General features: G+C 34.2%; 1 protein-coding gene across 1 annotated transcript; it reads left to right on the top strand.

The window, feature by feature from the left end:
* Positions 1 to 8,751: 8,751 nt before the first annotated feature.
* Positions 8,752 to 10,345, top strand: LOC117909762 (benzyl alcohol O-benzoyltransferase-like). The gene is made up of 2 exons (XM_034823820.1): positions 8,752 to 9,219; positions 9,374 to 10,345. Exons 1-2 carry the CDS (start codon positions 8,770 to 8,772, stop codon positions 10,292 to 10,294), a joined length of 1,371 nt encoding a protein of 456 aa, XP_034679711.1. The 5' UTR covers positions 8,752 to 8,769; the 3' UTR covers positions 10,295 to 10,345.
* Positions 10,346 to 17,141: the final 6,796 nt, after the last annotated feature.

Genomic DNA, 17,141 nt, shown 5'->3' on the forward strand with positions numbered 1-17,141 from the left:
AATATGCATGTCATTGCCCTTGTTTGATGCCATACTTGATTGTCTCGATGCTTGTTTGATCATCCTTGATAAAATACATGTCGTGTGTCATATTTTTGAATTAACCATTGATGTTTTATGATAACGCTTAAGAAGTGGTTTAGGTACGCACCCTAACTCTCCTTTATTGTGATTGATCTCCTTATTTAGCATGCTACTTTCTGAAATCACCTAGCTTACTTAGGTATCTACAATTAATCAATTAATTGCCCCGTTTCCCCAATTTAGTCAGTAAATACCTCTTTAGGACTTAGAGGGGTGCTACCTCCTAGAGGTACCTTCCCAATAAGTAACTTGATCCCCGGACCTAGACTTGAGTTTTTCAAAGACATGTTTTTTTCCAAAAATTATGGAGTCACATTTTAGGGTTTTTCTTTCTTGTTTTATTTTCCCTTTAAAATAAAAATAAAATAAGTGGCGGCTCCAATTTTTCCAAAACTAAATAATTTTTCACAAATAAAAAGTGAGTCTCGCCGATCGAGTGGGGGCGCACATGAAAAATGCGGGTCCACAGTTATAAATTTTAAAAAATAGTGTTTTTTTTATAAAAAAAAAATTATCTAAAGTTTATATATATACACATGTTTTCTGATATGACAATGGCTAGTCGTTTACATAGAAAAAAATCATCATAAGTGTGTTATAGTCATAAGTGACTTTAATTAACTTAATTATAATAAATTATTAAATTGATTTAGCGAACATTCTTTTTATAAACTTTTTAGTTTCGAATCCAATTATGTAAACTTTGCACAGATAATCCATATTTTTGCCTGTCAAAGCCAGGTTTAGTTGCATGAGTGCCCCGCTATGCAATTGGCACCCGAATCATGCATCTAGGAACAAGCATGGTAATGGTTATCCTAGGGCCAATATAATGAAAGCACCATGCACATCGATATATTTGGTTGTTCTAGACTCAGAAGTAATTTGGGAAGGTAAAGGTGAAGAACAAACAAAAGTGTGTTGCTTCTCCTAGTTTTGGACAAAGCACTTACTTTGTGGCTCATGAGCCCAAACTAAAATATAGGCAACCCAAAGTTGGTTTCAGTATTGGCATTTTCATCATTAATAAAGGAATTAATAATTTAATCTAGAATATATATATATATATATATATATATATATATATATATATATATATATATATATATATTGTTGGGTTCTCTAGTATGTGAGGGAGTGGGCCTCATATTCTTGGGACCCAAGTCAGTTACAATAAAAATAAATAAATAAACAAAAATATGAAAAGATTGAAAAAGGAAAAACAGAGAGAAGAGAAGAGAAAAAGGAAAAACACATCTCACTGCCCAAATTTCATCAAAGAGTTGATCCCGCTTCATCTATAGTTCGATCAAGTTGAAATTTGGAGGAAAGGTTTGAAACTCGAGTAGCTACAATATGAATGGTGGAGATCAGATTTTGAGCTTAGAACTAGTGTTACTGGCCATGAATAGTAATGAAGTTTTTTTGGGTATTCTTTCTCCAATTTTCCTTGTTTTTTTGCCAAAAGAGATTATATAATACAAGGTTATATGTGCTCTTGATGTATTTGGTAGCCTCTAGTGATTATTCTAGAGAAGACAAGTGTAACCCATTATTATTGATAGTGGAAGTTTGAACTGGACTAGGTCCCGTGGTTTTTCCCTTCGCATTAGGGGGTTTTCCACTTAAAAATTATAGTGTCTAATTTATTTTTCCGTTGCATGAGTTTATTTATTTATTATTGTTAGTTGCTATTACCTATTTAATTTTGCACAAAGAAATGGTAGAAAAATCTCGGTGTTTGTTGGAATATTGTGAATTCACCCTAACAAGTAGTATCAGAGCCAAGTTGATTAACAGTAGGATCTCTTGTGTGAATTAAATGAAGAAGGCTGGCGGTGGAATGATTAAACTCACAACTTCCAATTATTCAATTTGGAAGACTAGGATGGAGGATATTCTATATTTCAAAGAGTTGTTTGAGCCCATTGAATGCAGGGGTTATAAGCTAGTTACTACAATTGAGGATGAAAGGAAGAAATTAAATAGGAAAACCATTGGACAGATTAAGGAGTGGGTTGATCAAAGTGTCTTCCATTATGTAGCCAAGGAAGTTGATGCATATAGCCTTGGCAGAAATTAGAGAGTTTTTATGAGAGCAAGATTGCACAGAACAAAGCCTTTATGATAAAGAGGCTTGTGAATTTAAAGTACAAGGATGCTAATAGTGTTGCAGAATATTTCAGTAATTTTCAAGGACTATTGAATGAGTTGTCTACCTTGAAGCTTGAGCTAAATGATAAGGTACATGTTTTACTTTTGTTGAGTTCCTTACTAGATAGTTGGGAAACTTTGGTGGTATCTTTGAGTAATTCAACCCTAAATGGTGTGATGATTGTCAACATGGTAAAAGACAACATGTTTAATGAAGAGGCAAGAAGAAGAGAGTTAGGTATTTCCTCTAATGCAAAAGCACTTGTAATAAAGAGGCGAGAGATATGTAAAAGCAGAAAACCTTCCAGTGATTATAACTGTGACAAGTCAAAGTCTTGAAAAGAGATAAAGTGTTTTTATTGTGACAAACTAGAGCACATTAAGAGAGAGTGCAGAAAATTCAAAAGAGAACAATTTAAAGGAAAAAATGAAGAACAGAAATATGACAAAGACATTGCAGCAGTTGCATCTGATGGTGATACAATCATTGTTTGTGATGATGCGTATGTAAACCTTGCATGCTAGGATTCCACTTCGGTGGTTGATACAACAACGTCATTTCATATCACTGCACGTAGAGATTTCTTCTCTTCCTACACCAGTAGCAGTTTTGGTTAAGTTAAGATGGGTAATAAAGCAAAATGTGAAATTGTTGGCATGGGAGATGTAGAGTTAGAAACTAGCATTGGGTGCAAATTGGTTCTGAAAGATGTTAGACATGTTCCTGAAATGCGCTTTAGTTTGATCTATGTTGGGAAGCATGATGAGGACTACCATAGTAACCTTGGAGAGGGTAAGTGGAAGCTTACTAAGGGTTCTCTTGTTTTAGTTAAGGGGAAGAAAAACAATACCCTCTATAAGACGAATTGAGACTAGTCAAGGGAGAGGTGAACATTGTTGAGAATGAAGGCTCTACTGAGCTATGGCATAAGCGGCTTGGTCACATGAGTGAAAATGGACTTCAGGTTCTTTCTAGAAAGAAGTTTCTACCAATTAAAGGTACATCACTATTACCTTATACACATTGTCTGTCTAGAAAGCAAAGTAGAGTTGCATTTCGTAGATTTCCTTCACATAGAAAACCGAATATTCTTGATTTAGTTCACACTATGTTTGTACTATGCAAAGTAATACCCTTGGTGGTGCACTTTATTATGTTACTTTTATTGATGATCATCCAAGAAATGTGTGGGCATATGCTTTGAAATCCAAAGACCAGGTACTTAATGTATTCAAACATTTTCATGTGAAGGTTGACAGGCAAACTAGCAAGCAATTAAAATTTTTCAGAGCAGACAATGGTGGTGAATATAGGGGGCTATTTGAGCAATACTGTAAAAGTCATGGTATTAGGCTTGAGAAGACGGTTCCTAAGACCCCGCAACAAAATGGTGTAGTTGAGAGAATGAATAGAACCATCTATGATAGAATCAGGTGTATGCTCTCTCATGCAAAATTGCCTAAGTCTTTTTGGGGTGAGGCCATGAGGACAATCGTTGATTTGATTAATTTGTCTTCATCATATCCTTTAGAGGGTAATATTCTAGAGAGGATTTGGACATGAAAATTTGTTTCCTTTGAGAACTTGAGAGTGTTTGGTTGCAGGGCATTTGTTCATGTTCCTAGAGACGAGCGGTCTAAGCTTGACAGCAAGACTAAACAGTGTATCTTCTTGGGTTATTCAAATGAAGAGTTTAGGTACAAGTTATAGGATCCAACTACCAAAAAGATTATAAGAAGCAGAGATGTTGTCTTCTTTGAATATCAAACCATGGAAGACTTGGATTAGGTTAAGAAGCCAAAGCCTTTTAGTGAAGAACAAGTTGATTTGGGTCCAATCTCTCCTAGCTCTATGGGACATAATGAACACAGGGAAGTTATGCAAAAAGAATAGGTTGATACAGTTAACAAAAATGACGAGTTTGCAGTTGATGATGTAGAAAAAAATCCTACAGTTGAGAATGATGACCTAGAGCAGCAACAAGAACAAACTACTTCAGAGTTGCTTACTGAAACACAATTAAGAAGATATACTAGAGAGCATCAACCTTCCAAAAGGTATATTAGTGATGAGTATTTGTTGCTTTCTGATGGGGGAGAGCCAGAAAATTATCAAGACATTCCGTTGCATGATGAGAAAAAAAAAGTGGTTGAGAGCTATGCATGAAGAGATGAAATCCTTGCATAAGAATAACACTTATGAATTGATGGGGTTGCCTAAGGGTAAGAGAGCATTGAAGAATAAATGGGTACTAAAAAGGAAGCTTGAACCAAACAGATTATAATCAAGGTACAAGACAAGAATGGTTGTGAAGGGTTTTAATCAAAAGAAAGGCATTGACTTTGAAGACATTTTCTCACCCATGGTTAAGATGTCTTCGATCTGAGTTGTGTTAAGCTTGGCTACCAGTATGAATCTAAAGATTGAACAACTTGATGAGAAGACCGCTTTCCTCCATTGTGACTTAGAGGAGGAAATATATATGGAGCAACCAGAAGGGTTTACAATCAAAGGCAAGGAACACTTAGTGTGTCGACTGAAGAAGAGCTTGTATGGTCTCAAGTAGGCACCAAGACAGTGGTACAAGAAATTTGATTCCTTCATGGTTGAGCATGGGTATGATAAAACTGTTTCTGACCATTGTGTGTTTGTGAAGAAATTCTGATGGAGAATTTATTATTCTCTTGCTATATGTGGATGACATGCTGATTGTTGGTTGTGATACTGGTAAAATTGATAAACTGAAAAAAGAGTTGAGCGAGTCCTTTGAAATGAAGGACTTGGGGTCTGCAAGTATAATTCTTGGTATAAAGATTTCTCGAGATAGGACGAATGGAAAATTGTGGCTATCTCATGAAAGCCATATTGGCAAGGTTTTAGACAAGTTCAACATGGGCAAGGCACCAGTGAGTTCTCCACTTGGAAGTCATCTAAAGCTAAGTTCAAAACAAAGTCCTTCAAATGAGAAAGAAAAAAAATAAATGTGAAAGGTGCCCTATGCATCAGCCGTGGGTAGCTTGATGTATGTCATGGTATGCACGAGGCCTGATATTGCTCATGCTGTTGGAGTTGTCAACAGGTTCCTTTACAATCCTGGAAAAGAACATTGGGCCACAGTGAAATGGATTCTCGGGTATCTGAGAGATACTTCTAAGACATGTTTATGTTTTGGGACTAACAAACATGTGCTTGAAGGATGCACAAATGCAGATATGGCTGGGGATGTTGATTCCAGAAAGTCTAGCTACTTCTGGTTATTTGATCATTTTTTCAGGGGGAGCAATGTCATGGCAATCAAGGTTGCAGAAATGTGTTACTTTGTCGACCATAGAGGCTAAGTATATTGCTGTCAATGAAGCTAACGAGGAATTATTGTGGATGAAGAAGTTCCTACAAGAATTGGGTCTACAGCAAGAAATGTATCTACTCTACTATGATAGTTAGAGTGCTATTCATCTCAATAAGAATCCAACTTTTCACTTTAGATCCAAGCACATTGATGTGAGATATTATTGGATTTGTGATGCACTAGAGATGAAATTGTTTTGCCTTGAGAAAATCCATACTAATGAGAATGGATCAGATATTGTGACAAAATCAATACCTATAGAGAAGCTATAATTCTATAGAAAGCAAGCGAGCTTGGTAGAGCCCCTCACATAGTCGGGAGGAGGAGATTTGTTAGGCTCCCTCGTATGTGAGGGAGTGGGCCCCATATTCTTGGGCCCCAAGTCAGTTACAATAAAAATAAATAAATAAACAAAAACAGAAAGAGATTGGAAAAAGGAAAAACAAAGAGAAGAGAAGAGAGAAAGGAAAAACACATCTCATTGCCCAGATTTCATCAAAGAGTCGATCCTACTTCATCTATGGTCCGATCGAGTTGAAATTTGGAGGAGAGGTTCGAAACTCAAGTAGCTACAATTTGAACGGTGGAGATTAGATTTTGAGCTCGAAAACTGGTATTACTGATTATAAACAGTAACAACATGTTTTCTAGTATTCTTTCTCCAATTTTCCTTGTTTTTTTGCCAAGAGAGATTATATAATCCAAGACTATATGTGATCTTGATGTATTTGGTAGCCTCTAGAGATTATTCTAGAGAAGATAAGTGTAACCCATTATTGTTGATAGTTGAAGTTTGAACTGAACTAGGTCTCATGGTTTTTCCTTTCGCATTGGGGGTTTTCCAAGTAAAAATTCTAGTGATTGATTTATTTTTCCATTACATGAGTTTATTTATTTATTGTTGCTAGTTGCTATTACCTATTTAATTTTACACAAAGAAAAGGTAGAAAAATTCTGGTGTTTGTTGGAATATTGTGAGTTTATTTATCATCTATACGAGTCACAGTGATATGCAATATGAGGGTTGTGAGGCAATTGTTGGTGTTATATTCATATAGAGAATTGGATTGGGCCTGTAATCAACTCAAAAAAAGCTCACCCGAGAGCTTTACTAGTCAAATCACAGCCTCAGAGGCTAGCAATATTTTCTCTGGTCCAAAAGTCCCCTAGTATCATGGGCTTAACTCCAAGGAGAGTCCCTATTAAGTGTCTCTCCTAGTATGGCCTCCATTGCTGCAGGAGCGAATCCGTCTCCAACTTTACATTTGAAAGAGAGAGAATAATATCAACAATTGATGACACTTATCTAAAGAATTAATTGGGTAAATGGATGAAATTATTTTTAAATTTGTAAATCTAATATCTCTCATGTTTAATTTTGTTTTAAGAGTAACCTATTTTTTATATAAATATCCTTCACTTATATATATATATATATATATATATATATATATATATATATATATAAGTTTTAAAAGAAAATATTATTTTTATAAAAAAAAAAAAAAAAGTGATGATATTATTAAAAAGAGACCTAAAAAAGATGAAGAATTAGATTTTCAAATTTGGATTTTTAATGACGGTTTGAGTCAAATGACCTTTGTCTAAACATTGCAGAAGCCCACAACCAAAGATTAAGTGTTGGTACTTTGGGTCAGCTACAGGATAAGTATCACAAATAAATATGCAGCGGCCATGTTTTTCAAGGTCAGGTCATTTAACTACCCCTTTTGATCTAACCCGTCACTTACAACATACTCTTACACACAACAAACCCTGAAAGTGTTTTAAATAATTCCAGACTTTACATGACTTGTATATATATATATATAGATATACACATGCACAGACAGTTATCCTGATGATATCACCAGAACCACTAAAGTGTTTCTTGACCTAAGCAAAGCATACAATTAACTAAGAGCCAGCCTTGCAAATTCTATGTCATATCTTTGTTTTTTGAATGGTAGTATGGCAGTCGATTAGGTTGACAAACCACCTAAATTCTACATGATACAACTCGAGCATTGCGCCTGATTAGCGTGTTTCCCCTCGTTGCATCGCTAATATATATATGTTGTGCAATGGACACTCAACTACATATATATTACTATAAAAAAAATGCAAAATATGCACACTCGTGGTGTGAAAAGGGTGTGAAAAGGGAAAGAAAGCTTGAACAAGGGACTGAAACAGTTGCAATGATGACAAAATCTGGAATGTGGGTGGGATACGATATGTCATAGTGTAATTTACGCTATCTCCTTCAATATTTTTGGTGTAAAAGAGTGACTTTCAAAGATACCCTCTTTCTGTTACAGGAGAGAGACGGCCCACAGACTCATTTCCAAAGAGTCCCAGGTTTTCATTTTTGAAATTACCTATGTGACCCTATCACCTGAATCATTATTTGGTAGATCCCATCTTATAATCTGACAAATATTTCATATAGCACGCACCACATTTAATTAGTTGACAGTAATGTACTGTACGTGTTGGAAGAGATTAAGTTCTGATCTACTTCCAGAAAAGAATTCCAACTTGCTGTTTAATTTGAGGGAACCCACTTCACAAAGCCAATTCATATATTCCATACAAGATTACATAATCTACACTAGACAGCTATGTGTTTTTCCCTCTACTAGTGTATTGTAATACTTGGTTTTCGATCTCCTCTCTATAGAATGGTCACTCGAGGGCAGACTAGCTCATTTTCCTTCTAATGTAATACTTGGTTTTCGATCTCCTCTCTATAGAATGGTCACTCGAGGGCAGACTAGCTCATTTTCCTTCTAATATCACCTTTTGATCTATGAAATTTCTTTTGCATTACTAGAAATTAACATCCATTCTACTATCTTTTAGAATAAAAACAAGACCGTCAACTGCTTGAGCTCCAACCAAACTAGCTCTTATCTATATAGATTCATGGACGTACGTGTCATTACTATTTACTCAAATGAATAAATTAATGGTTTGGCCGTTTTTGTCAATAAAAGTGCTTGTGTCGAAGAGGTTACTTGCCGTTTGGGATGAATGAGAGTCACATTTCCTTACAAGTTGAGTTAGCCAAAGGAAAAGGGTTCCATAGCTTCTATTCAGTCCACATATATAAAGAGTGAAAGAAACGCCAGTCAGTCCAACCCTATCAAACACTAAACTGGTCACAAGATTAGCCCAAATGACCCGTGTGTTCAACTTCCACGAGCATGTCAGCCAGCCTGAGCTGGTCAGGCCAGAGACATCAACTCCTCGAGAATTCAAGTACTTATCCAACATTGATGACCAAATCGGCCTGAGAAACCACATTCCTTTTGTGCATTTCTATCCCCCCAGTAAAGATTTTTGTGCCCGGGACCCTGCTGCGTTGATTAAACAGGCCTTAGCTAAGGTCCTTGTTTACTACTACCCAGTGGCTGGTCGGCTGCGGAGTTCTGAAAAGGGCAAGCTTGTTGTTGATTGTTGTGATGAGGGTGTTATTTTCCGTGAAGCCAAAGCTGATATTACAATGGCAGAACTGCGCAGGATTAATGGCGGGTTGAAGCCACCATTCCCTATGTTGGATCAGTTGCTTGTGGATGATATTTGGGGCAGCTACCTGATTACCGATGCTCCCTTGCTTCGAATACAGGTCAGTAAGGAATGAGACAAAGATTCTTAATTTAAGGAATGTACTGTGATACAAAAATTAGAGTGAGGTAAGCTAATTGAAATGAAGAAAAACGAATAAGGACTCTACTTCTTCATGAACTGATCTATCTTGCATTTATTACCTTTTTGTTCAGGTAACACGACTTGCATGCGGAGGCTTCATCCTAGCGTACACATTCAACCATTGTATCTGTGATGCCTATGGTGCCTACCAGTTCATAACTGCTTTATCTGAATTCTGCCTCAATCTCAACCTCATCGCTCCTTCCAACCTTCCGTCTTGGGGACGAGAAATCCTAAAGCCCCGAACTCCTCCCATCATCTCCAATCCCCACCCTGAGTATGACATATCTAACCACCCTACCCTCGCATACACCGAAACCGATTTCAAGCTTCTTGCTCAAACCTCCATCTTCTTCTCCAACGCAGACATATCACTGCTAAAAAACCAACTCAATGGCCATAGAAACCCTACCTTCGATGCAGTGGCTTCATGCCTATGGAGAGCGAGGACCCGTACTCTTATCAAACCCAATGCCATTACAAGACTTCTCTTCCCAATTGACACCCGATTTCGATGCAAACCTTCTTTACCAAAAGGCTACTACGGAAGTGCTGTAGTGTTTCCGTGTGCGATTGCAAAGGCAAATGAGCTCATGGGGAAACCATTACATTACACTGCTAGTTTGATATCTGAAGTGAAAAAAACGGTGATGGGAGACGAGTATCGGGCTTCGGTTTTGGATTTCATTGAGATGAATGGGCGTAGAGGGTTCTGCATGGAAGAAGCATTTGTGGTTTCAGATATGTGCCGCTTGACATTTGCTAATATAGATTTCGGTTGGGGCCCTGGCGTCTACGGCGGGCCAGCAAGGGCGGGGACTGGGCTGAAACCTGGAATGGTGACATCAATTATTGGGCACAAGAATGAGGAGGGTGTTGAGGGAGTGTTGGCTCTGGTTTCCTTGCCGCTGGAATCAGAGGACAGGTTTCATATGGAGGTTAGGAAACAGATTCACTCTGCTACCTCGCTCAATCTCATTTCTGCACTCTAGGGAGTATTCCCGAGGAAATCCAGTTCTCAACTTTTCCTAGTCCTAAATGCCACACTAAATAAGCACAAGCTGCTACCATGTTATAAGATTGAAGAAATAAATATGTAGGTTGTTGAAAAATTAAAAAAAAAATAAACTTATTTTTCTATGATGCTTCTAAGCATTTTAGGGACCATCTTAGTGATAAGTCACCGTTTGTTTGCTTGTGCGTGGGACTACGAAGAAAGTTAAAATCACAGCCTGTGTGATTAATTTAAAGGTAGATTTTTCGGTCTTAAATGCCAAAAGCTATTTTTAAAGTCTATACAACAGTTTCCTTGTTGTTTCTTGAAAACAGGTTTAAAAAGAAATTAAAATGGAAAAGAGTTGAGAGAGAATAAGTGGAAGTTATGTAACACAAGGCCAATCTAATTAATATTAGAAAGTTACGAATCAAAATTGATTTTGAATGAATTTACTAATAATTTTTTTTTTAACATATAATCATAATTTTGTAAAAGGAAGTACATTATTATTGACAAACCAAAGTCAACTCTAAATCTTAACACATTTGATCACTAATAAACATGGTAATTTTAAAATATAATTTAAAACTCGAATAATGATCCAATTAATATAAAAAATTTATCTACCAAAATTGACTTAGAATTATTCTATTGTTTTTTTTCTTTTTATATAATCATAATTTTTAGATTACTTTTATTAAATAAATAGACTCCAAATTAAGTAAGACTTAATAATTGGATTAATTACAACTCAAGTAACTTTTAAAAATAATTTGATATTCAAATAATAGTCTAATTAATACCTAAAATTTATAGATAAAATAAGTCTGATATTATTTTATTGTTTCTAATTTACATAGAACCAAGTTTTTTTTTTCTTCTGATTTTATTCACTAGACAAGTAAACTCTAAATCAAATTGAGACTCAATGCATTAGAAATAATTTTAAAAATAAAAACTCCAATAATTTCCTAATTAATAAAAAAAATCTATGGACAAAAATTGGTAAATAAAACTCTATTATTTCTCCTTATATAGATCTATATTTTTTAATTTTTTTTCACTAGACAAAAAGACTTTAAATTAAGTAATAGTGAACATTTTGATTCATTAACAAATCTAGTAATTTTTAAAAATAATTTGAAATTCAAATAGTAAACCAATTAATATCATAAATTTATAGATAAAAATTGGTTTAGAATGACTATATTTTTATAATTTTTCTCACTAAAAAAAAATTAAAATCAAGAAAGACTTTGTATTAAATTTCTTAATGAATTAATAATTTTTAAAAATAATTTAGAATTCAAAAATAGATTAATCACTGGTAAAAATAATTGACTAAAACGGAAGCATTGAGTCATAATTTTACTATTTCTCTTATATATATGAACTACATTTTTTTTTTTTTACTTTTTTAATAGGTAAATAAATTGTATATTAAATGAGACATAATTAACACTTTAAATTTTTTAATGAATCTTTTTAATTTTTAAAAATAATTTGGAATCCAAAAACTTGATCAAATGAAAAGCTTAACTCATTTACAAGTTAAAAGAGTTCAACTTTATTTGTTTTTAAATTCATTTTAAATAAAATATAATTAATAACTATTATTTTTAAATTATTATTATTTATTTTTAAAAAATAATCTTTAATATCTACATTTTTATTACATATACAAAATAATATTTTTTTATAAAAAAATAATTTATGATTTTATTAACATATTACTATTCATATTTTACTAAATCCTTTATTTTTAATTTAAATTTTTTTTTTAGTAAGACTTGAATTAAATTCAATTAATATTATATAAATTGAATTTATAATTCTTTAAAAAAAATCAAAAATCAAAATTTATTTTTAAAAACAACTTAGTCAAATAATTTTTTTATTTCTTATTTTAAAAAATAACTTACAAATGTCTCTTGTTTTTATGAACTACCAAAAAAAAAAAAATTATTTTTTAACTTAAAAACAATCTCTAAAAATAAGTATCAGAAAATATGTCCAAACGGAGCCTTAGTTTTCTATAATATATGAATAGGGGCCCTTTTTAAATTCATATCATTTTCAAATTGCGTTATCATATTGTGTCAATACCACCTCTACCTCTATCTTTGTTATTGGATTATTAGACCTTAAACTTCAACTTGACGTGAAAACAACATTCCTCATGGTGAATTTAAACAGGAGATTAATATGACTCATCCAGATGGTTTAAAGGTTGTTGGAAAAGAAAATTGGGTATGAAAATTGAAAATTTTATTATATGAAGTGAAATAATCTCCAAGACATTGGTGCAAGCAACTTAATAATTTATGACAAAGCAAAAGTACACAAAAAAATCAATTGATCATTATATATAGCCATTTTCACAGGCTACATGATGATTTATATACTCAACCTTATATGTTAATGATATGCCAATAGCATCTAAGAGCATAATGGAAATTGAAAATTTTTAAGACTTTTAAATCAATGATTTGAAATGAAAGATCTAAGTGAAGTTAGAAAGATTTACACATGCATGGAATTTTGTATAGTAGAGTTCAAGACAAGGTTAGTTTGACGTATAAACAATATTTGAAGAAACTAGTACAAAGATTTGGTATGACTAAGCAATCAAAGCCTATAATTATTCTACATACCTCTCATTTCAAGCTTGGAGAAACTTCATCTCCAAGCATAAATTTTGAGCTGATTAGTACATGTTATAAGTTTTCTTATTCTAATGCAATAGGTAACTTGATGTATGCTATGGTGCATACAAACTTTGATATTTACGAGTTAATTCTTTGGTAAGAAAGTATATACCTGATCCTAGTTAAAGACATTTAGCAAGCTGTGAAATGAATCTTGCAATAAATTATACACATTTTGGATGTCAATTTAGTTTTTTAGTAAGATGATGATCTTGGTAAATGCGTGCTTGGTTGTATTGACTTTGATGATGCAAGTGACTTAGACAAGCATTAGGCAACTACATGTTATTTATTTAAGTCTACAATTACCTTGTTGACTTTAAGAGTAGAGTACATGGCATTATCTAAGGCTATTAAGAAGGTGATTTGATTGCATAGACTACCAGAAATCTTAGGCGTTATTCAATAATATATTAATGTGTGTTGTGGCAATCAATTTTAGGATAAGGCCCCGGAAAGCATGACATGATACAACTAATTTGGAATTCATTATTTATTTAATGATATTCAAGTTTCACTTTTATCTATCCTTATTCCACGCGTTATACTTTATGAGCATTCAAACCTAACATTTCTTGCATTGTACATGAGTTGGGTGCATTAGGAGTTGCATGGAAGATTCAAGTCATGAGTTCCTCGCAAGTAAATTTGTTCACAACTGGTTCATGGACTTAGGCAATACATTTAGGGTTGTAGTTCATCACCTCCTGATTGGAGGGATCACTAATCTTGACTATTGGGATGAGGTTCCCATAGTAAGTGCACTGGTGTGTATGGTTACAATTGAATAGGACCAATGGTGAATCGTGACATAAGGCTATCGAGTAGTTATGAATTCACCAAACTACTATATTGTATTGTCTCTCAACCTTCAGAGAATATTAAGCTTGTGTCAAAGTTAACAATGATTTTGACCTACGCGTGAGATCCTAAAGTGACTATATATTCCCTATGGGTTGGGTCACCAAGTTAGGATAGAGTCTTTAAAAGCAAGACATGATGTAATAGATTTGGAATTCATTATTTGTTTCATGATATTCTATTTTCACTTTTATCTGTCCTTAACCTATGCATTACACTTTATGAGCATTCTTACCTAGCATCTCTTGTATTGTATATGACTTGCGTGAATTAGGAGTTGCATGGAAGATCCAACCCAAGAGTTCCTTGTAAGTAGATGACTTGTTCACAACTGGTTCATGGACTTAGTCAATTCATTAGAGGGATGACTAGTCTTGACCATCAAGATGGGTTTCCCATAGTGAGTGCATTAGTATGTATGATGGTTACACATTGAATAGGACCTACAATGAGTCACAACATAAGACTATCAAGTAGTCGTGACTTCACCAAGCTACTTCATTGTGTTGTCTCTCAACCTTGAGAGAATGTTGAGTTTGTGTTAACAATGGCTTTGATCTACGTGTGAGACCGTAAGCTGATCATATATTCCCTATAGATTAGGTCACTATTGATGAAAGTAGGTAGCAATAGGTATTCTCAATAGAGGTGTTATAATATCTCATAGTATTGAGATAGTGTCCTTTTGGGTGATCCTAAGGAGGTATGTTCATATAAACTATGGTCATAGTAATTCCCTAAATGGAACTTGACATGAACTCTTAGAAAGCTAAGATATGTTAGTTGAACACACAATAAAAGGATCTGTAACTCAAGGATAGTAAAGGTAGTCTTGAAAGATTGATAGTTTTCTCCTTATTAGACTATGAACAATGGTTCATGAGGAGACTAAATGCAATGGATAGCAGGTCATAGACCCAAGCACTTTGTGTCTCATTATCATTTACATAGGATACTATAGTGCAATTAATTCTTAATAATGGGATGTTGAATCAACTATAGAATTGGATTTTGAGGGAGCTAGTACTATCCTATGGGTCCTAGTGGTCCCCGCTCAAGCTCCTATACCTTGTTAACATGGTTTACAAATATTAGATTAACTCTTGGTTCACTTATGTGTATAAGACCATTTTGGTAATTATGCAAGATTTCACATGGGTTAGTGAAAGACATCTCTAAATTAGGCTAATGGATTAATTATATGACCTTATAGGGTTAATTAATCAATTAGAATCCAATTTGGGTTAGATTAAGTGACCTAAGCCCATGTGGACTTAAATCACTTAAGTTTAATTCTTATAAATACCCCTTAAGGATTAGGGTTATAATCACTTTGTCTTCCACCATCCAGAGAGAGCGAGAGTCATAGCCTCCACCCTCTCATACTTCCCACCAATTGTGTCCCAAGTGTAAGGTTGAGTCATCGTGGCAAAAGGTTGTGGGTCTATGAGACTTTTGAGGATATCGATTTGATTCTTCAATACATGGAATTTAAGGTTTGGAAACATCCAAACTTAAAGATTAGTATTTCAACCTTAAATATCAATGTTTGAAAAATTGGCCTTGATTGTTGGAAGCCAATAGCAACAAGTACTCTCAATAAAGGCACCATGATATCTCATGGACTTTCAGATAGTGTGTCCTCTTAGGTGATTCTAAGGATGTGTGATCATGAAATTTATGGGCTTATAGTAATTGCTTTAGTGGAATTGGATGTATACTCTTAGTGAGCTGGAGTATGGCATTTGATCGCATAATAGGAGGATCTGTAACTCAAGGATGGTACATGTAGTCTTGAAAGGTTGATGGCTTTCACCTTATTAAACTATGGACAACCAGTTCATGGGGAGACTATACAGTGGATAGTAGGTTACAGACCCAAACATATAGTGTCTCAATGCTATATACATAAGGTACTAATTGTAGTTGACTCTCTATAGTGGAATGTTGAGTCAAATTTAGAATTTGATTCTAAAGGAGTCAATACTGTTTTATAGGTCTCAATAGTCCCTGCTCAAACTTATATATTTTAATGACACGATTTATGAGAGTTAGGTTGATTCTTAGTTCACTTATGTGCATAAAGGCGTTTGGGTAATTACACAAGGTTGCATAAGAGTTAGTGAATAGTATCTTTGGACTGAGCTAAATGATTAATCGGAGCCTTGTTGGGTTAATAACTCAATTGGGACCCTTTATAGACTAGATTAAATCACTTAAGCCCTGTAAGAAGCTTATAAATATCCCTTTTAAGGATTAGGATTTCAATTTTTTACCCCATGTCCACTTAGATAGAAAGAAACCTAGTCACCATCTTTTGTGATATCACCATCATCGTTGTGCCTAGACTTACGGAGGAGTCATCAGGGTGGAAGATCATTGTGTTGAAAACGAGTCATATGCAATCAACTACAAATCAGGATAACAAGTTGAGATTGATCAAATTTAACTAATATTGATATGAAGCATTTTCCTAAGTAAGGGTACTCTCCTAATTTCATATTTCCAAGTTTATAATTTATTTATTTGAAGATTAGTGTATCACCATTACCTAAGTACATAGATAAGATATTTTTATCCCTTTTTCATTTTTATTATTGATTTATACCATATTTTGTATAAAAATAGGGGCGATGATCACATATTTAGCTTAATTTTACCATTAAAAACACCCTTTAACTTAGCAATTATATGTCATCTTATGTATGCCTAGGTTTCTTTTTTCTTTTTTTCTTTTTTGTTTTGAGTTTTTATTTTATGTTTATAGCTATATTTCTTGAATAATGATGACTTTGACATCCTCATGGGACATCCTCAATATGAGAATGAAGGGTGAATTGAACCAAAAGACTAAATTTTAAAAGGAGTTCTTAAGTGTTGACCCTATCCAACTAGTAAAATGTTTTGAAGTGGTTGAAGGTGTTAGGCTTTGTGGAGCCTAGTTTTGTTTGATCCAGTTTGACAACCCGACCCGAATAATATTGCATGGTTTTTTAATGGGAGATTTATTGAGGCCTGTTGAGCCCGTTTAGCCCATTGTGGAACCACCTTTTGTAATTAAGGCTTTTTAGTGTGGTGGGGTTGTCGTATTATATATATAGAGAGAATATTGTAGCCGCCAAGTTGTACTCTGTATTCTTCCCTGATAATAGTGATATCCCTGCAACTTCGTGAATGTAGGCAAATTGTCGAACCACGTAAATACTGTCTTGTGTGTGTGATTGTTTTTCTTTGGCGTGTGTTTTCTCTAATTTTTGTTTCTCACGGGTTGGA

This window comes from Vitis riparia, unplaced genomic scaffold, assembly GCF_004353265.1.
Source record: "Vitis riparia cultivar Riparia Gloire de Montpellier isolate 1030 unplaced genomic scaffold, EGFV_Vit.rip_1.0 scaffold315_pilon_pilon, whole genome shotgun sequence".
NCBI lineage: Eukaryota > Viridiplantae > Streptophyta > Magnoliopsida > Vitales > Vitaceae > Vitis > Vitis riparia.